This window comes from Lepisosteus platostomus, chromosome 3 (assembly GCF_059453375.1).
Source record: "Lepisosteus platostomus isolate fLepPlt1 chromosome 3, fLepPlt1.hap1, whole genome shotgun sequence".
Taxonomy (NCBI): Eukaryota; Metazoa; Chordata; class Actinopteri; order Semionotiformes; family Lepisosteidae; genus Lepisosteus; species Lepisosteus platostomus.
The window spans coordinates 4,497,068-4,523,122 of NC_142613.1; the positions used below are offsets into that span (position 1 = coordinate 4,497,068).

The 26,055-nt window shown below is 45.0% G+C and overlaps 1 protein-coding gene across 1 annotated transcript in view; it reads left to right on the forward strand.

Annotated features, from left to right (window-relative positions):
• Window positions 1-18,617, forward strand: part of dok2l (docking protein 2-like) — a 28,444-nt gene extending 9,827 nt beyond the window's left edge. Inside the window, exons 4-5 of the mRNA XM_088624024.1 lie at window positions 15,779-15,951; window positions 16,792-18,617. Coding sequence (XP_088480150.1) covers window positions 15,779-15,951; window positions 16,792-17,790 — 1,172 coding nt within the window. The 3' untranslated portion in view covers window positions 17,791-18,617. The remainder of the gene's footprint in view (window positions 1-15,778; window positions 15,952-16,791) is intronic.
• The last annotated feature ends 7,438 nt before the right edge of the window (window positions 18,618-26,055 follow it).

Genomic DNA, 26,055 nt, shown 5'->3' on the forward strand with positions numbered 1-26,055 from the left:
AGAGCCTGAAGCAGATGTTCCTGCAGAAGGCTGGCACTGGTGCCCGAGGTGCCAAAATCCATTTACAATAGTTAGTTTTGTACAAGGACAGGCCTCTGTAATACTAGTGGTGATTTTTCTACGGTTCACCTTAATGCCGATTCTTGGTCTCGAAATCTCACTTATTGCATGTGTTCTGTCTGAGATTGATAACGAAAGGGAATTATCACATTAGGATTTTCAGCAAAGATGTTCAGGCTGAAAAATGATCTGCCTGCGTTTTACCACAACACGAAAATCAGGTCCCTCAGCCCTGCAGCGCACTGTAGCGTCTTGTAGATTTAATCGGATAGGGCAGCCCTGGCAGCGAAAAAGAAACTGGTAGATTTTAAAGAAATACAATGGGTACGTTATTGTCAAAGGTTTCGTCTTGAGTCTTCTTCGGTGTTAATGATGAATCGTATTTAAAATATCTTCCAATATCTTCTTTTTCTTGACAACAACAACAAAAAAAGGCTTATTAGCGAGTACAATCGTATCCTGCCACAAAATAACTATCTTCTCAAAAAAAGGACCCTCCGAACCGAGTCTGTGTCCCAAGGGAAGTAACATTAACTAGTGAGAGTAAAAATGCGGAAAAAAAAACATCAACAATGCCCGTCTCCGATATTCGTGTGCTCTGTTTCGAACACAGGATCAGTTTAGCTTTTAATTTTCACTCAGCTGTATAGGTGATTAATTCAAATCGCTTTTCTCCCTACCTAACTGTAATGCAGGACTGCACTGAAAGCTCAGAACCGCGAGTCAGGGCGGGGGGGGGCCCGAAGGGCTCTCGTCGGGACGGGCGTGATTGTGCGTCTTATTAAGGGCGAGTAGTGGACGAAAGTTAACGCAGCTCTTCGCTGGACGGCAGATTTTATCGTGGAGGGGGGCTGTCAGGCAAAAAGAGAGAAAGAGCTGATGTCATATAAATCTGTGGGCACATACCGGCTGTCACTGCTTATCGTACCAACGTGAGCGGGCGCCAGATGGTACTTGCACAAGTGACTCAAAGACACTCAGACGAAATGAAATTAAAACTGGATGCACCCCCCGCTAGCCATGGCCGCTCTGCTTATTAAGCCTCGTATCTTATCGCTGCTGAATTTAATTAAATCTTTCATGAGGCTGGAACAGTAGCAGCCAGGAACATCCCGGACGCTCCTTCCCCCGTTCAGAGACGTGGCTTTATTAATAATCGTTTCCTGTACTGACCCAAATGAGCCAGCCCGTCTCGTCGCTCTCCCGCCACCCACAACGCAGCCCGCTGGTCTCCGCAGTCGAACTGCAGCCGAGCCGAGCCGAGCCGAGCCGAACTTTAGAAATCAAATGTCGCTCTGTCACCGGATAAACAAGGGGAGTTCTAAAGGAGACGTTTCTCAGGTCGAATTTATTCCCATGCCCTACCGTTATAAGGCTAAGTCAGCAAAATACTCATAGGTACTATTCTGTAGAGGAACAAGTAAAGGTTTATTCCATGCTGAAAATAGGAGAAAATAAACAACCTTTCGGCTGTGGTGCCTTCTTTGGGCGTGGTACACATTGTGTACTTCACTGTATAAACTGATTTATTAATAATGCAAAAAATACCACTGGTTCCAACACTCATTTATTGCTGAATCTTGAATGCCTTTGAACATGCATGAAAGTGCCTGCCGTTGTTTTCAGGGCCTTAAACAAACAGGCGAGACATTCAGCGGTTCTGCCAGAAGGTTTATTCCGAGCTTGCTGCCGTCGGTGCGGAGCGGGGCGGGGCTGTTTCTTGGGGTCTCCGTTCACCCCCAGCTGGCTCTTCCAGAGAGACTGCGCCCCTCCCTTAACACTGTTAATAACCCTGCACGACACACTCCGAGTATCAATCAGTTTCGGTATGAAAAGATTTAGGGAGGCAGTGTTGTCGAGATACGCAGAGACAAGCAGAGGGCAAACGGTCGCGTTCATTTTGAAACTTTCTATAACGTGACGTTAGGAATGAACCTTATAAGACCCATATTCGGGAAGACGACGGGCCGCGAATATTTCTTCTCTGCCCCGTTTATGTTTAATCTCACCGCGGCCTATTATTCGGTTCCTCTTTTACAGCAGATTATCCAATGTGCAGAGGTCAAGGCACATAAAGGGGCCCGATTTCTTCCAGGCTTGCTAAACTGTTGCTTATTAAGGGCTGCAGACGTTGCAGAACCTAGGAAACCAAGTCTCCGAAATCGCCCTCTGTTTTTGACACGCTCGGTCACCACTCTCGGAGCCCAGCTCTTAGGGGGCAGGAGACTTGTTTTTTTTAAATATTTTTCGCGAACTCTCGTGGCTACGCAATGGAAACTAGCAGACTCTGGTGGTTTATTTTCCTGTCTTGTGGCTGCGCAATCTAGCGCTACTGTCAGCCCTTTGCTCTCCGCAAACTGACCAGCGGGATACTGGTTTGTGCAGTCAGGTGTTACTTCCTGCCTGGTGCAGAACGTTTGCAGACATTATATAAGGCCCTGTTTTTTCTTACAGGAGAGGTAATATGACCGTTTCTCCCCCCTTGGGCTTTTATCGATCAGCTGCGAGTTTCTGTCTGAGGGTTTGACTTTTGTATGGAAAAAAAGCTCATTACGAAGCCAGACACGTCACAGCGCAGACGGAACTCAACTCAAAAGAAAGTTTCAGGGGCTCAAGGTACTGTAACCGCAGTGGGCAATATTTTTAGAAAGGGGTAAATAGAAAACCCGATCTCTTACGACGCAGCACCTCTCCACATCTGGTGAATTTCATTGACATACCGATCATCTCTGTTGGAATCACAAAGCGATTTATCAAACTGGTCATCTTAATGCTGTAATTGCGGAAAGGCAGTAGTTCCTAATTGAGGGACACGGTGTGACCGTCGCGGCCGAGGTCCCAGCAACGCGCAGGGAGGGCGATGACGTCACCGAGTCCAAACGCGCTCCGCTACAATTGCGAACGGAAAAAGGGTGTGATGTTGAGGTTAGCGCGCTGGGTTTCAGAGCAGGCAGTAGGCTCAGATCGTGTGTGCGACTCTGCCGTTGCAAATCCGTGCAGTTAAATTGTCCCAAACTTTAACTATTTCAAAATGTTAAGGTACCCCGAGTAGGAAAGGAGACCCCGACATGGATAAGAGACAACACCCCCTGCCCATACTTCAATTACAGATATGGATGTTCAATTAGATGAGCGTGGAGAAGGCAGATTTTATTTAATGCATGTTTTGTTATCACACCAGTTGCCTCAGAGGACACATCACACAGCCCAGTTGTTTAACATCTCTAGTTTCCTTGGAAAAACACTTTTGTGGAATGCAATTTTAATATAAATAGGCAGATTTCAATTTCTCAGCCACCTGCATCAACCCAAGATTTGCTTAAAGCACTGGACCTTGAGCTCTATCACTGTCAGGCAGGACAGATTTCAAACACAAGACTCCTTTCTCCCTGAAAATCATTGTTGCGGGCTAAGATTAATATTTTCATGCGTGTCTTGTGTGATTCTAATTATGCCATTCAATAGGAATAAAGACGACCTTCCTCCTAGTTTATCTGGCTGTATGTACACTGTGCTGTTTTAGACTCTTTGGAGAATATGGATTTGCCTCCTGGGCTCTCTCGCAGAAATATGAGTTAGTGCTGGAACTGACAATCCATGACATCAGTAGATCAGCGCAAATCGGCAGTGCAGACTCTAAGGCGAGCAAATTTGCATTTGTATGAATAGATACAAACCCGAGTCCCCGAAAGCAGAATTCTTTTTTTTTTAATAATTGCACGAGACGTTAAAACTCAGGTGTCACATTTAAAAATTGTGTTACAAGCCTGTAGGACAGCAAATGAAGGAGCGATGTGCTGCTCTCCTTTGATGATCTTTAAATGAGCCACAAAAGTATCAGTCTAGCTTTGATCTCTTCTCAAGAAATGGCCTTGCGTGTGATCAAGCTCACCAGCAGGACTGCAGACATTGAGCTACCTTAGCTCATGACAATGAATTATTCCCGAGAATATCAGGGTCATTGGGGTCCACTTGATAATTGGACCTATCTTTTTAAGACTCAGCCAGTCTTAAGCCCAGTTTAATTTCTTAAACCTTAATTACCTATCTTGTTTGGCTATAGAAGGCAGCATGAAAACACTACACGATCTGAAAAAAAAAGAGTGGTCATTTGTTCAACAAATCTGAAATAACTGAACTGAACGTTAAGTCCCAGCTGGTCACTGAAAGTAGGTCAAACAAGTCTACATGGTTTTATATATCTCAACTAGTATTTAGTAAATGTAGAGGCCTCAGCTTTTTAATAAAATGTGATTATAACTACGAGAAATACATTGTAGCACCCTCATCAGGCTGTGATGGGGAACTGAGCGCGTGCATGATGGGATAGATGGGAACCTGTCTTGGATAGTGGGGAAATATTAGGGACATTAACTCCTGGGCGCTGGAGGGAAGGACAGGGGTTTATGTACATGTTGTGCGTGTGTGACTGTTCCATGTTTCCCCCTGAAAAGCCTGGCCTATATTAGTCAGGACACTGCTACTTCACTTCCTGTTTCTGCTGTGTTTATTCCTTTGGGTTTGCAAGAGCAGTCTTTTTAAGGACAGGAATTCTTTATATTATAGATCATAAATATATTATGTCTTTATATCTGTATGCTGAATCGTAGGGGGGTTTCTCTACGGCATTCGTAATTTTTCTAGAAGTACTATTTTCCCCATAACCCCAAGCAATTTTGCAGTAGTTTACAGTGTTGTCACATCCAGTTGGTTTTATTCCAGTAAACCTTTGCATTTAGTGCCTGCTCTTTACAAGTGATATATTCTTTAAAATGATGTTTCGACGTCTAAACGTGTATCAGCGCATTTTAAAAACAAGAGCTCAATAAATTTTGGAGATCGATGCTGGAGTGTAACATTTGGGAATGTAAGGTGGAAATCATGTTCTGTATCTCATCAGAGTGCTCGTTCTCCAACTCCACTTTAACGCAGGGGGTGAAACATCTGCACACAAGATATAAACAAGATATAAGCTGCACCGCGATTCCCTGAAACTATCTATCATGTATGATCTGAGTTTCCTGATGTGGAGGGACAGTAGTTTTATGAATATCAGATATTGATCTGTTTTTCTGTAAACAACAACAACAACAACAATAACAACAACAACAACAACAACAACATTGTCTGTTACCGTATGGAAACTATGATATTCACTGAATTACTGTCTTTTTCGTTGGCATCACTAACATTTTTCATTCTGCCGAGGAGATATTTTATTATTTTTCGGAATCCCCGAGTGCAACTGCTGTTAAAAAAACGGATCGCGCAGCGGGTTTACAGTATCAGATTGGAGACGGAAGCATTTGTGTTCAACTCTTTCGTTAGATGTCTGGCGCAGTCTGCCACCTTATCATCAAAGTACTGTTCCACGCAGCTCCTAAAAACGTCCCTCCCGTCGCTTAGGCAACATCAACGTGGGTGCTCCGTAGAGCTCAAGAACACCCATTTTTTAAAAATAATATTACTGTTAATGCAGAGCCGAATGTATTTTTGCTTTGTTTTTTATGTATTTGGGCGATTTACCACAGGACTGGCCTCACAATGCTAAATGACTGTCGTGTCCTGTCCTGGAGTCCTATTTTAATTCAGCTGATTTATCATTTAAGGATTTATCAGTGAACTATAGGTAACTGTGGTTTGATGTGACAAATTGTGTCCAAGTAGGACTGCCGCTACCAAAGCACGAGCCTTTTCATTTCAGAAGAAAAAAAATCGCTGCCAAACATGAGCTATACAAATCAGAAACGGACATTTTTTTCATTCGGAAAGTGTCACAAAACAAATAAAAAACTAACAAGGTTGGGGTTGAATAAAGTTGTCTACAAAGGCGGAATGTGCATTTGTGAAGAGGAGATTTGACGCTTATATGTTGTGACAGTGGTTTCTAAGGAATGGCGTTTCTAGAAAGGTGAAGTGTATACTGACATGCAAAGCGTGTGTGTGCGGACATCAATTCTGCAAAGAAAAGGAAAATCTCGGTGCTCTGTATTCACAGGGAAACTGTTTCGCCGGGCACTGAAGCCGCCCTCAGTAACTCCACAAGCAGAGGCGTAACTCGAACGAACACCTTCTTGCCGTTCATAAAGACTTCAAATAATCATAAGCAGAGATGTTTTGTTATCTGTGTTAATTAGGTGCCACGTGTTAATGTAATTACATTTGTACATGAATACATTTAAAGACAAGTAAAAGACAAGTTAAAGCTGTCTTCCTGCAGCCCAAGCGCGTTTTTCCGTCCACTTCTCAGCGTGGAATGAAGTCGCCACTGCGCTCCAGCCATCAGACCTACAGTAGACCTCTGCATTTCTTCAAGCCTACTGTAACGGTTGAGATCATTAAAAAAAAACTGTGATCATATAAAATGGAAGCGCTTCATCGCTGGGTATATACTCTTACTGTTTCGTCTCTAGTGTTACACGTCTCAACCGCGCCCGATGCCCGTCAATTCGCAGCAAAGCATCGGGTTCACCTGCCTGGGATTAAGTCTCTACCAAATCACGCAGATTGCTGCTTTGCCGCATTTGAGCATACAGTAGCAGTAAGCGGCGTGTGGTAAAAAAAAAAAAGACTCACGGCTCGGAATACGAAGAGCAACCATAAACAATAAAACTTCTCAGCTGATTTTGATCAGTTGTTTTTTTTTTAAACAATGTTTGCACCTGTTCTAGCTCAAACCCAGTAGCAGAGACACAAACCGCACACGGAAGTCGTAGAATCTATTTTCTGCACGGTAAGGTTTAATATAGCACAAGAGCACGGCAGGAAGGAAATGGTCTTTTCTCCGATTTCTTTCTTTTATTCCCCCCTCTTGGGGGAAGGCGCTGAGATCATATCGAGCCCGGCAGCTGCGCTCAAGGCGCCTGCCCGCGTTGGCCTGACAAAACATCCACCGTCAAACGATCCTTGCGGCTTTCCTGCGCACATGTAGAAAGAAAAACGCGCTAACAGCTCTCAACACTGCGCCACGTAAAAAAACAGGTGCCCTCAGACATGACAACACACAGCGCCCGCAACCCGTCAACAGTTAGCTCCCTTTGCAAGGCGGTGGCCCTTGAAAAAGCTCCTAGCTTTCATGACGCAACAGCGGGACCTCCGTAAGTTTGGTCGACATGTTTGGGCCTGACTTCGTCGTCACGACCCGTATGTTATTGTGGGTAGTTAAGATGCCTCCCAAATGTTTAAAAACTGCTTTGCTGACAGATTCGACTGCACAAGACATCTACAGTTGGTGCATGTGATGTAACAGTGTATTAACAGTTTCTTAAGGCAGCGTATTTACTGGTATCGATGGTGAAGTTATAGACGGTGCTGCTGTTGCTATGGTGCCCATTCCCTGGCATTAAGGAATCCTACCTACAAGTACAGCTTTCAACGTTTAGCAGGACACACACTGAGTTAAGTGTTGTTTTAGAAAGATAACACTTAAAACTCTGTTGTACTGTAGTGTTGTGACCCTGGTGGTAGACTGACCTTTCACCCTCCCCCCATTAAAGGGCAACATTACAGCTTTTTCAGTCTTGTACCATATGAGGCATTAGCAATGACAATTTTAACAAATGCACAGCAACTGAGAACTGCTTTTGCAGGTAAGCTGTACTACTAAATGTTTAGTGTGTACCCCAGAATTAGCACTGGCTTTAAGAAGAAAGGTTCACTTTTTTTTACTCCAAAGTATAATATAACAAAAGACAATGTTTTGAAAGAATTGGAATGAGTTTGCCTTCCCGTTCATAAATGGTTCATAACATTTCAAGGTTAAAATGATTATTTTTTGGCATTGTTCTCCCTTGTGCATGTACAGTAGTCTAATATAAACACCCATACCAATTGTTTTTTAAAGGTTGTAGGTAAGAAAAACTTGCTTTGCTTTGTACGAGGCCTAACCAGACGTGCTTAGTGGTTCAGTTATAATTCTGTGGTCAACTAATTTGAATAAACCTTCATTATTTCAATTGGGTCATTTCATACTGATCTGGATGCATTCAACAGGCTCCATTATGTAAAGCGTAAAGCCTCCAGGCTTAAAAATGTCTCAGAGAGATGGTGACCACCATGCAGGGCCTGTAAGCGACTATCCCACCTAGCAATTTTAGTGAAAGGGGCTTTCAGAGGGTCCCTGCTCCCAGCACAAATTCTTTGCTTCCTCCAGAACTACCAGTGCACCCACTGTCAGCTATACAACATAACTGCAGTTTTTATCCCTGTAACAAATACATGAAGATGTCATTGTCTAGTCACAAAAAATGACCCACAAGGGACACACACACAAACACACAAACGAATGGCCTAGTTCCCAGTAATCAAAACAAGAGTCCCCCACCCCCCCCACCAAAAATAAAGTCAGCACCACTGTCCCGAATCAGCTCTGTCCGGTATCTTGGCACACCTTCTTCCCCTGCGCCGAAGAAAGAGAGATTCTCTGTAGTGCTTGGCCTCTAGGCCATCTACTTGTCAGTCTCAAACAATGTGTGCTGTTATACACCCCCTCTACAACAAACACAGGGGAGGAGGGAAGACAGCAGCAGACGAAACTTCCTCCTCACCTTCGGCCCCACTGGCTGAGGCTTAGATACCCGCTTTCTGGCCGGAGACCCCAGGACCTGAGTGAGGGGTGGGAGTGTCTGAGGGATCGTGGGAGATAGGCAGAGAAAACAACTGGGGGCTCGTTCGATCAATCAATCAATCAATCAATCAATCAAGGTTTATTTATCAATGCACGAACGCTACAGCATACAGCCGTGTTGTTGGCAACGAAATGCTTTGTCCACGAGCTCGTAAAGAGGGCTAGAAGAGTAGAAGGACAGAAGTTTATAGGGATTAGATTAACGAAAAGAAAAAAAAAATAGGATACAATATATTACACAATTGCAATTTACAATACAATTTACAGATCGGGCTCCTTGAGGAACGGACAGTGTGCGGATGGCCAGGCGTCACAGTGTTCCAGGTCCGGTTGTTCTGTACCAGGCCTCCACACCATCTTGTGTCACCTCTGACTGTGTGGTAATTGATGGGTGTCTGGGCAAACGTCCTGCTGTTGCTACTTATCCAGTCCCTAACATGCTAATAAGAAGGCAAAGGACCTTAAAAATGACTGACTGTCACGATACTGTGATTCACCTGTATTTGTACCACTAGCTTTGAAAGTCTGTCTTGCAGGAGTTTCTAAAGAGTCTTTCATCATTTGCTTGATGAGAAAGAGTTTCTTGAAATAGAAGCCGGTAAAGGCCAGGGTTAGATCCGGAGTTGGGTGGCATGGACGATTTTAATTAAAATCTTGCTTAACAAACATATTCAGTTGACAAGACTGACATGAATGGCCATGAAGAGACTTGTGGGAAATGGAATGATTGCAGTCTTTGGATATGTCAGTTGACAGGGATTTTTGAGATGTGTTTGAAGAGTGGATATATAGATTTTAAAAATAGATCAAGTATTTGATCTCGTGTGACAGAGGGAGGAGAGAGACTGGGAGTGAAAGAAGGTTTGTGCCACGAACTCCCTTATTGTATTTCGTGGTTTTATATTAAACATATTTTCCCAGCTGAAAAGTAATAAAAGGTGGTCTTGGCACACTGTTTTAAGGGATTTCATTGTGACAGTAATTCCAGGATACGTCTGTAGAAAAACAGAAAGAACAGAAACGAGAAGGTGGCGGTTTTTAAAACGAGCTGCCGGTCGTCACTACACTACCTGAAGTCACACAACATTACCTCTGCCAGAAAGCGGGTTAAAGTGGTGCTCTCAAAAGAAAAAACATAAGAGAGCAATTTGTGGTAGTGGCCAAACTGACTGAAATCGAGACATTCTGGCCTGCAGCTGACGAAGAGGCTGAGCATGAAGCCAATGTTAACTCCAACGCACTGCCTGACAGCAAACACAGTCCCTGCCGGCATTTTACATACCAGCCTCAAAGCGTCAAGTGTCCTAAGAGACAGGGCAGATACTTCATTTCCTCCCAGCTCATTCACAATAGACACTTGAAGGCTTCAGGGCCAGGGCTGGCCACTCTCCAATCAATTAAACAAACCTGCGCGCTCAACTGATGAAAAGTTAAGGTAGGTTTTTATAAACCTGCCTTTAATCCCTGCTGCCTTCTCTGGAATCAGCGTTGGTCACCTCTGTCTCTCAGGATGGCACCCCACACACTGCAGAAACCTTTGTTTTGCTGACTCGCCAGGTACAGGGGGGGTTTCACAGTGGAACTCCCTCTTGACAGGATGTACCCTCCGTTCTTTGAAAACAACACTAGACTCATGTTTTAAATGATCATAGTTGTGGAAAATTAGTTGTACTTTATATGCAGATACAAAAGAGCAAATTGGGAACTGGGGCACAAGGCTGGTGTTGGAGGGCCAGTAGGTGGCACTCTTCCCCCTGGACCAGAATTTCCAAAGCAGTTGTGAAACTGAGGTCCGGACTCAAAGGTCCCAGAGCACTGTTCATGGGACTAGAGATTTTAAGATCGGTATCCTGGCTAAAGTTCTCTGTGGGCTTTCATCTGTGGGATCTGATATCCTTTTTAGGTTCTCCTTCTGTCGTCTGCTGCAATACTTCCCCATTCCTCCCCCTAATCTGCTGTGCAGTGGGGCTGCTGGTGCTGAATGGCCACTGTGAGTCTCCCTGGTGGGGCTGCTGGTGCAGAATGAACACTGTGTGTCTCCCAGGTGGGGCTGCTGGTGCAGAATGGTCACTTGTGTGTCTCCCTGGTGGGGCTGCTGGTGCAGAATGAACACTGTGTGTCTCCCAAGTGGGGCTGCTGGTTCAGAATGAACACTGTGTGTCTCCCAAGTGGGGCTGCTGGTTCAGAATGACTGCTGTGTGTCTCCTAGGTGGGGCTCCACTTTCGGCTCCCCCTTGACCCTGAACTGGAAGTGGTTTAAATATGGATGGTTAGATGTGATTGATCTATTTTACTGTATAATGTCATTGTTAGAGACTTTGCATTCTTCCTTTTCATACTTCATCAGAAGTGTCACTGTCAGGCAATACTTTGCTTTTCACATAAAAGGACCCTGGATGGGTGCTATTCCTTTCCCTCTATGTGAGGCACAGAATGAGATTATCCATCGATCGTGCAGTAAATGCAATGAAGCACGGCGTTCCCTTAGCAGAGGTGAACTGGGGGGAAAAGAATCGGAAAGGGAGTGTTCATCTTTCTTTTTTAGCACTTTGTTTTAGTAGGATTGTAGGCAGGCTAGAAATGACTGAGCTCAGAAAACAGCACTCCCGCTCTTACAAAACACAGGATTGGGTTTCTTTCATGTTATCGACGTGCTCTGGGGTTGTTATACTGTTGTATTGTCTGAGGCCTCCCGTCATGGTGCGGTCAGGTCCACCGATCTACCGGGTTGCAATACCTGCTCAGCCCGGTGCAGGGCCGCGGTCCGCCGGATCTTAACCCAGCAGACAATGCGCGCAGGGCAGGACACGGTCTGCGAATATTGCTTTGATTTATTGGGGGGTGGGGAGCGGGGCATAGAGAAAAATAAAATAACGTCACACAGATCCCGCACTCCAGCATGAAACACTCCTGAAGATGCAGGATCTAACGATCGTGTCCTCTGCGGTACTGTCTGGAGCACTATTTGCTCCTGGACAGAACCGCAAGAGTGACCATCGGCGTTTGACTCGTACTTGACAAGGTGCTGGAGCTCAGTGTCAGCAGGAGAGAGCCGGTGCACGGCACCGACGTGCGCAATAACACCAAAGTATCGAACCTACAACACATTTGCAAGATACTACAGTGGATAGCACACCAACGAGATAACTACAAAATATTTTAATAAGTCATTTCAAATGCTATAATCGTATATTACTAGGCCTGCTCTATTTCCACTCTGACGAAGCAGTGGCTGGGTCCATGACCACTCATTAGTCTATGCTGTATATAGAGCACAGGGGTAACCGCGTTGATAAAAAATACAGCGTTTTATGTTACGGATACAATTTACGTTTTTTCCTCCATTTGTTCGTAAACCCACGATTGAACACAGTTTCACTTTATAAGAGGATCAAGGCACTTTCTGTTCGAACTTGCAGCATAACGCGGTGTCCTGTATTGCCGGATTATTTCCCGCCTGCCTCTGTGGAAATGTGTTTGAATGTTTGATTTTATTTTTAACTTTTTTTTTGCAACAGTACGCATTATCGTTGGGAATAACATGCACGTATGCACTTACAAATCTTTCAATTTTTAATATTCACTCAGATTTTTGCCAATATGTTTGATGTTTGTAAGATTATTTCCCTTTTGTTTAAAGAGCCAGGAGTATCTCCAAACAATTTCATGAATTAAACAGACATTTCCACCCTTTAAAAGCAGAAACAATTCACCTCGTGAAAACAGGGTCATAAAACATTAAAGCAAGCAAATTTAGAGAAATGCATCTGTTATCAGTTATTGCGGCTGCGTTGTTGTAAAGACTGCAGAAAAGCATAGCAGGTCACAAAGGTTAACCGACTGATGGAATCTCTTTGCCCCAGACAGATAATCAGTGTGCTCAGCGTGCGCACTGCAGAAAACATCAACTACAAAAACCGAAGACACAGACGCTGCTCTAAAAAATGTCTGTATTCGAAACAAAATACAGATATAATCTGCAGCATGAACAGCTGACAGGACGATTCTGGGTTCCAGCTACAAGAAATGTATTTAAAAAAAAATGAAAACAAAGACCTGAAACAATGTTTTCTTGTGTCCCACGGAGAACCAGAGCTGAGCGAAAGGTTTAAAACCTTCAGTGGAGCGTGGTCGGTTTTGTTTCAGTTTTCTAATCTTTTTTTACAGAACAGAAAAAGACTGAACTAATGAGCTGCTCAGTTACAAGTACAGTTTTGATTTTTTTTTAAAAGCCCTCCGGAACAGCTTGTTAGTGTTGACAAGTTTAAAAAACATTTAACGCTTAAAAATCGCAAAACAAAGACAGGCAAGTGATGTTCACTGTGGGAGACGAGAGGCAGTAAGAGTTCTTTAATCATGTAACTCTTTGTTGGGTTGTCTAAGGTACCTGCACGATTAAATTAAATGTTGCAGTTCCTTTGAGCAGGAATTCTACTCTCACATTCCAAATCTAATTCCTGTGCCTTGCCTTGCAGCAATTTGGGGGTGTGTGATCACTATTTGATATAGTGCCTTTAAAATATTCATCAACATAAACACAAAAGCAGAAAAAAAATATGTGCAGATTGAGGCCTGAGACGAGATTTGCTGACTGACTTTGCAAAGCTTTTGACTTAGAAAAAGCCTCAGACAAGGTTCTGCTGCAGAGGGTGGTGTTTAAAAACTTTCTCTACATTCGCACACACAGACAAACAAAACAAAACATTGCACCTTGCAAAATACATTGCAGAAGAATTATGCAGATATTTCTGTGTGGAATTATTTAAACCTGAAATGACAGATGGTGTTTATGCTGGCCGGCTACAGATGTTTTGTTAAAATAAATATAAAGGGCTTGCAGTAATCACACTGACACTATCAAAGCACAGGGCCGGCCATAAATAGAAATTAGTTACTTTCCCTGGTTTAAGTGCAAACTATTTTTGTAGCAGGACCAATCACATTGCATGTACTGTGGCTCTGCCTGTTCGTGGTATTTTAATTGTGTTTTGTGGCATGAGGTTTCAGAAACTATAAAGGTAGAGCATGTTCTTAAATGACGTCATAGATAGCAGGGCAGCATGTTGCTGCAGTGGGCAGCATTGCTGTCCTGCTGGGGCTCAGAGTTCAATTTCTGGGTTGCTATCTGTGTGTTGTTTGTATGTTCGTCTGTCTCCTTCCACGGTCCAAAGACATATTGGTGGGTTAAGTGGCTTTTGGGAAAATTGACCCTGGTGTGAGTGTGAGTGTTGCTGTGTCTGTCTGCCTGCGATGGACTGGTGTCCTGTCCAGGGCGTACCCTGCCTTCCGCCTGTTGCTTGCTGGGATAGGCTCCAGCTCCTCCATGACCCTGAATCGGATAAAGCAGTGAGAAAGTGGATGGATGGATGACACATATTGGTACTGTATATCTATCATTGAGTCCATATGTGGGTCTGTAGATCTGTGCACCAAAAAATGCAGAGCCTGTCAATAGCAGAGCCAAGTAAACTGAGTAGAATCTGGCCCCACTGCTTGTTGTTTGGAGAAAAAGTCTTCATTTTGAAAAGGGAAGTAACTAGACACCAGGAAATCAGAGCAGTGTACACCCATCTTGTACTTTAAATTGCACTTGAAACAATGGTGGTCAAGACTTTTCACTGCAGAATAGAAGCTGTCCAGGCTTTTGTGTTGAAACCATCTCAAGGACGCACATCAGGAGGAGACAGCCTTCAGATAAAAAGGCCGTTATTCTCTTTGTGTTCACTCCTAGTCAGTACTGACACAGCTGCAGTCACTGTTTCAACTATATGCTTTACGATCACTTAATATGTAGGTGAGGGGAGGTGAAGAGTGCCCAGGCCTGTATAGAAAATTACAGTACAAAAATATCCGGGAATTCATGACACTTGAAGGGATGTTGACGTAAGAAACAATCTCTGGATAAGATACACGACGTGCATCGGTTGAGACATGTAGCTTTAAAACTGGTGTTGATGGTTTCAGTGATCTGAGCCAACACTGGCAGCTACTTATTCAGAATAAAATCACAAGATGCGCGTTTGTTTCTCTCAGAGTTAACGTGAGAAAACAGAAATTCAGACATTGCTTTGTTCTAATTGAGCTTTCAGATTCCTCCTGAGTTTGAAAGTGCCCGACAAAGAAAAAAAACAACATTCTCTTCTTCTTCTCCAGGATTTTTCTAGTGTGTGTTGTGGGACAGGTGTGTTTTGTGTGGTGGAGCACTGTCTGTGCTGGCCAGGTGCAGTGTGGGATTGAGAACAATCCTCTCTTGTGACATTGCTGCTATACAGCATAATGGGAGTTTGCTAATGAAAGATCAAGAGCTTCATTTCTCATTTCTTTATGCAGAAACCAATAGTTGAAACCAATATTTCCCATGAACCCCACAAGCTACCAACTGGGTTAGATGGTCTGAGTGGCCTCCTCTAGTATGTGACCTTTTAACCTAGTATGTGTTTCCCAGTCCTAGTTCTCCTAGTTCTGAGTTTCCACACATCAGTTGATTTCTTTTCCAGCTGATCTTAATCGTAAATGCTTAATTGAAGTGCCTTGAAGAGCCTGGGGTCAGAGCGCAGGATCTGCCATTGTACGGCGCCCCTGGAGCAGCTGGGGTTCCTCTGCTGGCTGCGGGATTTGAACCGGCAACCTTCTATAGTCACAGGCGCAGATCCTTAGCCACAGAGCCACCACTCCGCCCCAACCTCTTTATCCAATACAGACTATCCCAGCAAGCAACTGGCACAAAGCAGGGCACACCCTGGACAGGGGACACCCACATGCACATGGAGAGAACATACAGACTCCACGCAGATAGCACCCCAGGAATTGAACCCAGGGCCCCAGCGCTGCAAGACGCCCAATGATAATCACTACATCACCATGCCACCCTGCTACTGAAATGCAATAGTTTAACGACCCCCAACATGTTGAAGAGCTGCGGACAATCAAAACAGTTCAAATTAAGCCTGTTATAATGTCAATTAAGGGTTCAGCTGCGTGACAGAGCTCATCTGCAACAAGAGACAGCAGGTGTGTGGGCCTCCAGGTAAAATAAAAAGCAGAAAATGGTTCCTGAAGGGATTTTGTCTTCTTTATTTGTTTCTTTAACAGTGAAGGAGTTCAAAGTGACCATTCGAAAGACTGAGGCCACGGAGAGGTGTCGACTGCGGGGCACGTACATCCTCAGGGCGGACTTCGAAAACCTCGTGCTCAAGGACACCAAGACAGGAGAGGCTCTGTACACCTGGCCCTACAGGTTTCTCAGGAGATTCGGCCGTGACAAGGTAAGGCCTTTTGTAAGAGAGGGAGAGCTTCTTTTCCCAGTTCTTCTCTCATTCCCCTGTATGCATACTGTATATAAACATTCTGTTGCAGTATGGTACTATTGTTACATACGTTGTATATTATGAGTTCTTGATGTGCAAGACAATTTCCCTTAGGGGCAATAAAGGTTAATTCAATATAAGGAAGGCCAGAAATAAGTCATATTGTGTAGGAAAAGAAACTCCATAGGAAAACATGAGATATTGTACTTGTGGACAATGTGGATGCACATATTGTGTAGCATTCATAGACATTTTCACAGCAGATGTGTATCTGCTGCGTATCGCTATCAGCTATGTAGTGCATAAAGTCTTAAGACAGTTCATGGCTTTCTAAATGGATCAACAGATGAAGATGCTCACTGAGGCACAGGCTGACCTCTGTCATCACGGGTTTGAGCCTGGGTCTTGTCACTTCTGACTGTGACTCCAATTGGCAGTGCACTATTGGCTGAGACTGCTGATGGTAGGGGCTGGGGCTCTTTAGGCACACACAGTGACACTCTGAGGGTGCTTGCAGGTTATTGATGCTGTGGGTGAGAGACATGTCTCTCCTCCAATCATGACTGATCTTCCGGGGGGGGGCGGTGCCTCTCCTCCAATCAAGGCTGATCTTCCAGTGGGGGGTGGTGCTGTGGGTGAGGCGTGTGCCTCTCCTCCAATCAGGGCTGATCTTCCAGTGGGGGGGCGGTGCTCTGGGTGAGGGACTCTGGAACAATTTCATTAACTTTTATTAGTGCTGTGAGCATGAGCTATAGGCTTTATGACCCCGGAGATAACGCAATCAGCTTTCACTTCCAGGTGACGTTCTCCTTCGAGGCCGGACGGAGGTGCACCTCGGGGGAAGGCAACTTCGAGTTCGAAACCAGACAAGGGAACAGCCTCTTCCAGGCCATCGAGTCGGCCATCAACGTGCAGAAGAGCACCCTCGCCCACCACATGAAGCACTTCTCCAGCACGGAAGGGGACGCCTTGCCGAGTCCCCGATCGCAGGCAGTGGGCGCCTCTGGCACTTACAGCATGGTCAGCGAAGTTCAAGGGGAAGTCCAGCAGGGCAGCCGGCAGAGGATGGACCTGCCGAGCGAGACCCTGCTCTCCGGTGTCAAGAGCTTGACGCTAGACTCGCGATCGACGCCGCGGAAACCTCAGGTCAAGACCATAGCGAGCTGCCCGATACTCTCCCAGGAGGACCAGACCTACTCCCAGATCTCCATGGCTCCCGGGGAGCCCCTAGACCACGGGAAGGACAGAGGGCCCCAGAAGAGTCAAGGCAAGTCCAGCCACCGCGAGTCGGAGTACGCCGTCCCCTTCGACACCATCGCCAAGAACCTGGCCAGCACTTTCCGGACTTTCTCCATCCCCACCCCGGAGGAGACGGGCTCCGAGCGGGGGAGAGGTAAGGTTCCCCTGGAGGCCCCTGACCCCCTCTACGACTCGATCGACGAGTCGGCGATGAACAGGGCCAAAATCCACAAGCCTGCCGCCTACACCCGGGCGGAGCACATCTACGATGAGCCCGAGGGCTGCGCGGTCGCGGCAGCGACGGGCACCTCGCTGTACGATGACCCGGAGGAGGTCAAGGGTTACGCGTGGAAGCTTCAGGCCGCCTCCATGGACCCCGCCGGGCACGAGTACCCCTACAACCCCTCCGTCGACGACTACGCCGTGCCCAAGCCCCCGAAAAAGGTCCTCAGCACCGAAGAGTCCGACGAGGATGTCCAGGATCAAGATGAGGAGAACCTGGACACCACCTACGACAACGTGATGATCAAATCCATGGAAAAGATGAATAAGAAGTAGGGGTGAACGAACCTGACTTGTGCAGAACAGCCCTGGAAATTGTTCTCGGGCCCAGGGAGGTCAGGACTGCAGCACAACCTTTCCAAAGCTTGCTTGATGTGCCAGACGTCTGTATTTCCCCATTCCAAAACTGCCAAGAAGGGACCACAGCAGTGCAAATGCTTCAAAAGAACCTTGGTAGGTTCAGGTCTCTGCTGTTAACAGTTCATTACGTGCGAGTGGGAAGAAATTTATTTCTGTCTTTAATCATGTCAACAGAGTAATCACTGCCTCGCATTGATCTGAGATGCAGCAGTTCCAGTCCCAGCCCTGGTTCGTGTCCATAGTGTCAGCGCAGCTCGAATGAGCATCAGGTTATTTTAAACACAGCCACAGACAATGTGTCTACTTCTCTGTTTCAAGAGGTAAACAGAACTATTATTTCAGGAAATGATGAAATCCCCAGATGCAGTCCTATATTTATAAGAATATGAACATATTAAAACCACACAAGATCAATGACAAAGGGGCAGTTTCTTCTCCAATCTATAGTATAATGAGTTTCTTTGTACTTTGTCACACATATTACGTATTTATTGCTGATGTCTTCATTACAAAAAAATAGGCTGTGAGTCTGGTCTTTCGGTTTGAATTTTGTTCCTAAAGCCCTCGGATAACTGCAGGGTTATTCACACGAGTCAGGAGACAGAATTTACCAACATCTGCTAGCAGACCTGCTTGGGTTTTAAAGACTTATGGAAATTGTAAACACATGTTTGAAAGTGTGGGTGATCAACATGGAAGGAAGCCTAAAAAAAATTGAATAAAAATGATTCAGAATCTGACAACATGGATTTTAAAGAAACAGGTGTTGTAATTCTCCAAGTTAACAGACACTAGCAATGGAGTGATGACTTCTGAATGGTCTGTTTCTTGTTACTGTCAGTAAAAATAGAACTTAAAGATGTATGCTCAAGTTTGGGGTTGGCCAAAGGTTGGAAGAAAAACTTTTAAACAAAAGAAACTTAACAAATGAGAGTTTAGCTAATGGGCTACAGTAGCTATTTTGCTAGCTAGGGGCTAATTGATCTAAGAATCGAAGAATCCTATCCAACATTTTTTTTTGAAAGAAGTCACATATCACCTTGAACAACATAGCTACACAGCTTGTTCCAGACTCCCACAACTCATCATGTAAACAAGTGACTCCTGTTCTCCATTTTAAATGCACTTCAAATCCACAATCCATAGTTTCTACTTAATTCACTACATTTCTTCAGGGAGTCTTAAATGAGGCAAAGTTTCAAGTTCCAATTTTCCATGAATAATTAAACAAATGCTTATGTGAACTGAATGACTTATGACAGGATGCAAATTGATTTGTTTCATACCCAACTGTTATTTTTTTTACCAGTAGGAAAAAAAATAGGTCAGTGGTCTAAAATGACATTAGTACATGATAAACATAGTGCATGTTTCTGCAGTTTTACATTTGTGAAAGCGTCACACACATTTTGCTGTGTGGTACCTATTCTATACTGTCAATCTTTTTACTTTTTTAAAACTTTTTTTCTTCTGTTCAGTACAACCTATCACCTAAACGTTAGGCGAAGGATAATGAGCACGTTAAAACCTCACAGGAGAGGAAAAAAGAGGTAAGTGCTGAGTCAGCTACAACCACACTCGAATATTCTGCTTTTTGAGAGTATGCTTGTCAGAAAAATCAGAAGAAATGCTTATAATTTTCTGACCTTCCCTCTTCCATCTGACGGACCTGCCATATGTGACATCCCAGAGCTACTGGTTTCATCGCTTGGGGGCTGAATTTCTCTGCCCCTGACAGCCCTTTCTCATGTCTGAGGCTGGAACGTGCACCTGTGGCAGGGCTTGATCTACAGAGGAGCTGCCAAAGGAGCAAGCAGAGATGGTTGGCAAGTGCCTTTCAGAGTGGAATTCACCTCTGCTGTCCTGCATTGCGTACGTCCTGCACATGAAAATGCTTTCTATCCCCTTCCTAACCGCTTTCTTCAATACAGGGTCACAGGGGAGCCTGGCCTGACAAGCAACAGGTGCAAGGCAGGGTACACCCTGGACAGTACAGCAGCCCCTGTCAGGGCCCCAGCTATGCCAAGCCCCGGACCACCATTTCAGAGCTCTTTATCTTAAATCAGATGCCCACAACCTTAAGTCTACCCTTCTGCAGCTGGCAATCGCGAAGGCCGGCTTGATTAATCGGAGCGGTAATTTCAAGTAAATTACAGCGATTTATAATGTAAAAATAAACGAACGCTTATTAAGTAGCTTACATGCACATGTTAACAGCGTCGTTAATCAATACTAGAGTGCCTTGATAGGGCCTTCACTGCTGCTTCACATCCTTATTAAATAAAGAATTAGGGAGGCAGAACTCTGACATGGAAATTATTCGGAGCCTGGCAGTTTCACAATGAAGATGTCACCCTGCTGCATTCATCTATCTGATCTTTTCTTTTTTTTTTTTTTAACGTGGATCCCTAGTCTGTGCTTCCAGGATGATAATGGAACAAAATGCGAAATTTGGAGTCGGCGCGTGCGATATTAGCATGTTATAATTACTCAAGATGGGGGGGCTACACCTTTTGCAGAGCAAGCAATTGGCCCGAAGCAGTCTGAGTGGAGGAATGGTTCTGGTCTCCACGTCTGTGTGCTTCTAATGCAGGGAAAGATATATGACCAGCTTGTTTAATAAACCCCCCCCCCCAAGAGGACTGACTGCCCACCACACCCATCACAAGAGACTAGAGATCACCACACAACCCCCGATCACGCAGAAGTGAGTCCAGCACCACAGTCAGAAACGGCTCTGGGTCGGACAGTATCCCTTTAAATGCTTCCTCTCCACCTTTGACACAGGGAAGTTGGCTACCTGGATATTCAAGGGATTAGAAAAATAAATTACAAGCCCAAACGCTGTGTTCATTTGCTGTTTCAGGTCAGAGGTTTGTCCCTTTGGCGTAAGTGTGTCTCACAAGGATTCTTATCACATTATTTCAGCAGCTTCCCAGTCTCAGTGCTGGTGACACCCCAAGTCTCTTGGGTCTCAATTCTGTTGAATTCCTGTTCCCATAAATGCTAATTCAGCCCTTAACTGAAAAAATTCTATATCTTTTATGTCAAGATATTGGTTTTAGCGCTTGAGATGTCCTCACTGAAGAGCAGGCAGACGACATTTGCAAACTGCTTTTGCCGAGATCTTTTCAGCTGCAAATAGGATGGGCTGATGGAAAGACAGTACGTGTACGAGCTGCTGCCTTCAAACAGCTTCTCCCGTCCTCTTGCCTGAAGAGCTATTAATGATGGTCGGACCCAGGTGTGGGTGATAAAGCACTAGACACTGCCAGGGTGAGGAGCCCTCTTCAGCTGAGTTCTGCAGTAAAAAGGGTGTTTTGTGCAATCCAGCAGCTGGAAAAGTGTTCACTTTGATTTCAGACTCCTTGAGAGGTAAAATCAGTTTATAAGTGGGAGTGATATACAGTAGGTAGTAGTGAACTTAGGTTTCCTTCAGTAATTAAGACTTCACAAAACCAGAAAAAAGTCGCTTCTGAGCACCAGAAGGGAGAGGAGCTGTATTGCCCTGTCAGCTCACCCCTTTCGCAGTGCTAAGCACATCATAATTCGAGAAAGAAAATGCAGGTTGTTTCCCCCCACCCCTTCTTCCCTGTGCCGACTTCGAAGAGCTTGAAACTACACGAGCACATCCAGCACAATAAATCAAACTGAAGCGCAATCTAAATGCAAATTAAAGATTTCCCGAAAAATGCAAATACATATGCTCAAAATGTACCCGGCGAATGTCTGAAAGACAGGCCTTTCATCGGGGGGGAAAAAAATCCCCAAAAGTCAGTTTCGGCGTCTCGAATCGGAATTCCTCTCCAAACCACTTACTTGACATTTCGGAGGGTTTTATGATGAATACTTTTTCCGTCCTGAAACGGCATGTTGCCTTGAGAAAGGCCCGGCTGCGGAGCACAGAATCCAGCTGAAGAGTTCTTGGTTCTGGTTTTTTAAACCGTTGGGTAACACTTTCATCTCCTGCAAACGCTTCACAAACGACGAGGCAGGTGCCCCTTTCGTGTCACCCGGCTGTGGGTCAGGAGCCGATGGATCTTTTCACTTTCCATGGGAGAGTTTGGTGTGAAGAAAGTACTGTGGGGGGCAGCGGGCGTGGTTCAGACACGCACTCACGTTTTCCACGAAACTAGATGCACCGGTCCTCAATGTTACAGGACAGTCATTTGTAACCTTGCCCGTGTTGCGCTAGCTCACAAAGACTCATATGTGCTTTCTCGTTAGTACTGAACCATAAGCACGGTCAACTGATCTCTTGCAAGCGCTAACCATATCGCCCTTATTCAGCCCAAAATAGGACTCACTCTCGAGGCTGTTCGGAAATTTTTAGGTAAAAGCTAAACTAGCTCTTTACCCAGAGGGTTATGGGAGTATTTAGCAAACTAACCTGCGAAGTTGTTGAAGCCAATATCCTGGCTTCTTTAAAGAAATGGCTGTGAATCAAATAGCTGATAATTACCACGCGATACCTCTCTTACTTTCCTGAGCTTAAATGCATCTTAGAAAACGGGGTTCAATTAACAATCCTCTTGAATGAGTGTGTAACGTTGCCTCGGTCTTCATTCACTAACTTCTGCAATGGTGTTACTTACGCACTAGAGGGCAGTATATCCCTTCACTGGCTCTTCGGTTTTGGAAGAAAAAACCCTGGACCATACTCTACAGATTTACTGTCATAACGGAGGGTGGTGAGGCAGGAATACACAGGGAACCTTTGTCCTGAATGCACAGATTTCAATATATAAAAAAGACCTGCAAGAATTGTGGTGTTCAGTAATTAATACTGAACCGAATACACAGGAGGAACAGAGAAGCTTTTTCAAGTAAACAGACCAACTTCAAAAGGCTGTGCTGTAGATCTCACGCAGTAATTCTGCATTTTGCACACATCTAAAACTGCCGTTTTGAAGTGAACATTTTGCAGAAAAGAGCGTCATGATTGTAATTCCAAGCATTCTCTTTTAAGTTTTTTTTTTGAGAAAGCCAATTAAAGATAAAGTGCAGACAGCCCTAATTGTGCAGTTTAAGTGATACTATCTGGGTTCTTTCCTTTTTAATTAACCACGGTTAGCTTAAAACGTGCTCGAGGGGAAGATGTTTAAATAATGGAAACTGGCAGCAGACCTGAAAGGGAGAAAGTGAGGAACTTGTTTACAATGAATGGAGCCGTGGCCACGAAGACCTTCCTGACACCCTTTCAGGCTCAGATAAGACACCTTCACGGTAACGCGCCGAGCACGGGCACAAACACACGCAGGCAGTGCCCGTGGTAGAAGAGAGCTGCCCCACTTTCCACAAAGATCCCACCTGGGGAAAGAGCTGGTCCTAATCCCCCTCCAGCACTGCAGGATGCTCAATAGCTTCTGGGAAGACATAATGTTGCATGTGTGTGCTAATGCTCATTATGCATAATGGTGAGCCAGTGCAGTTTCAGGGGTGCAAGGCCTCAACTGTTATCACAGCTATTGGTTAGCTGACGGGGTCACGTAGCCTTGTGGGTAAGTCTCTGTACTCATCATTGCAGGGTTGTGGAGAGGCATCTGTCCAATGCTGGACAAGAATGTGCAGAACATGCTGTTCCTAAAAAAGTGGCCAGTACCCCTCATCACCCTGAGAGTCTGTCCCCTTGCGTTTTTGCCTCTGTCCCCTCTGCTGTTGTCCCTTGATTTACCCCTGTTGCTCCAGTCCACCCAGCTGTATGAACAGGCCCAAACTAACTGTGGGGGTGGGTCCTGTGGTGGTGTCTGGGGGAAGTCATGGGCTCTCAGATGGAGATGAGCTCTGCCTGATGAGCTGTTGTGTGTGGTCTGAATGGTACGGAATGCTGGCCTATTTATTATTTTATGCTATCAGGCTGCCCTTATTTTATCACCAGCACTGACTGGTACCTGTAACTGATCTGCTGGCCTGTTTAGGGATTGGTTTCAGAAATACTGCATGACAGTGGTTTAACCCTGGTCCTAGCTGACCCTTGCATCTGCTGTTTTTTGCTCCAGCCATGTTCATAACCACAGACTAATATTATTCACTTTTCTGTTTGAAGCCTTTATTCAAATTCGCCATCAGCTCTTAATAAACTGAATGAGTAATTCAAAACCCTGTGCTAATCAGCCAGTTCCAGGACAGCCCTCATTTAGTGTAAAAACACTGAGTCACTGTGGGAGAGTCTGATATAATGTCTGTTCATCATCAATTGATCACCTATTCAGGGCTGTTTAATCACAAATAAGGAAATAATAAAAGGATAATGCTTACACTTTTATATTGCTTTTCTGGTGACTCCACTTGAAGTGCTTTACAGATAATGGGGATCCCCTCCACCACCAGAAGTCTGCAACCCCACCTGGATGATGCACCAGTACTCTCTTCACACACCAGCCCTCAGTGGAGAGGAGAACAGAGTGATGAAGCCAGTTCATAGAGGGGGATTATTAGGAGGCCATGATTGGTAAAGGGCAGGGGTCAAATTTTGTCAGGAAGCCAGGGTAACACCCCTACTCTTTTACTCTTAAATGCCCTGGGATCAGGATGAGCCCAGACAGGATCTGGACGGGTGACCTCCTGGGAAAAACTAAGGTTGCTGCTGGAAGAGGTGTTAGTGGGGCCAGCAGGGGGCGCTCACCCTGCAGTCTGTATGGGTTCTAATGCCACAGTATAGGGACAGGGATATTATACTGTACGAATGGTGCCATCCTGCAGATGACAACTAAAACCAAAGACCACTAGACTGTAAAAAGGCGCTGCTCTTCGGATGGGATGTAAAACTGAGGTCCTGACTCTGAGGTTATTAAAAATCCCAGGGCGTTTCTTGAAAAGAGTAGGAGTGTTACCCCAGCATCCTGGCCATATTTCCACCCTGGCCTTTACCAATCATGGCCTCCAAATAACCCCCCTCTCTGAACTGGCTTCACCACTCTGCTCTCCTCCCCACTGAGATCTGGTGTGTGGGGAGAGTACTGGTGCACTCTGACTGCTGTTGCACCATCCAGGTGGGGCTACATACTGGGGGTGGTGGAGGGGGTCCCCATTACCTGTAAAGCGCTTTGAGTGGAGTGTCCAGCTCTTTCAGTATAAAAAATTATTATTATTATTATTATTATTAGAATGAACAGTCGATTCCTTTGTCAGCCTGCAAATGGGCCACAATCCTGGACAGCTATGTTGAAGAGGACTCTTTGTTGTAATCCAGCCATCAGTAGAAAGAGAAAAAATATTGGGGGGAAAAAGGGTGGAGGTGAATTGAAAAGGCGGAGGCTTGAGATTTGTATACAAGGACTGCGTGTGGGTTTGGCCAGGTCTCTCTTAGATACAGTAGGTGCCTGAGATGACAGTTGGACCAATCAGGCACCAGTGAGAACCTGTAAGCATTTGTCCCAGTCACCAGGATAAGGAACAGGCCTTAACACTGCACTGGGTGAAACTAGGGGGGGTCGTGCCTCAGTGTCTTACCATGTACCAGCAGAGAGAAAGTGGGGCTGTCCACTCAAAATGCACACTGTCGCCCTCTGCTGAAAGGTCAAGAAAGGGTAAGGCCTTTTACCCGCTGTGGAAAGAAGAGAAAAGAAAAGTTCCAGATGCAAGAAGATTCAAAAGCAAACTAAGATAAAAATGTGCCTATATTTATGAGTTCTAACCTGTGGATTGCTGTCCTTTCCCACAGATGCAGAAGGGTTCCCTGAGGCTGTTGTACAGGGAGGGCTCATGATGAAGCAAGCCTCATGATTAAAATCTTACACCCTCGTTTGCAAGCAGTTTCTGCAATTTGAGTTTTAAATATAAAAAGCCGAGTAACTATTTTCTTATATTTAGATGTTAACACATGATGATAAACCCGTTACTGATGTCTGTGCAATGCACAGGCATGGCAAAAAACAGACAAACACAGGAATTCCAACAAAACAAGGAAGTTTTACTACTTGTTTTTGTTTTGGTGGTTAAGGAATCTAACATCCGTCCATTTTCTATCTAATTCTTCCAATACAGGGTTGCGGGGGAGCTGGAGCCTATCCCAGCAAGCATTGGGCACAAGGCAGGGAACACCCTGACAGAACGCCAGTTCATCACAGGTCACACACAAACACACACCAGGGACAATTTTCGCAAAAGCCAAATCAACCCACCAGCATGTCTTTGGATTGTGACCGGAAACTGGAGCACCAGGAGGAAACCCACACCTAC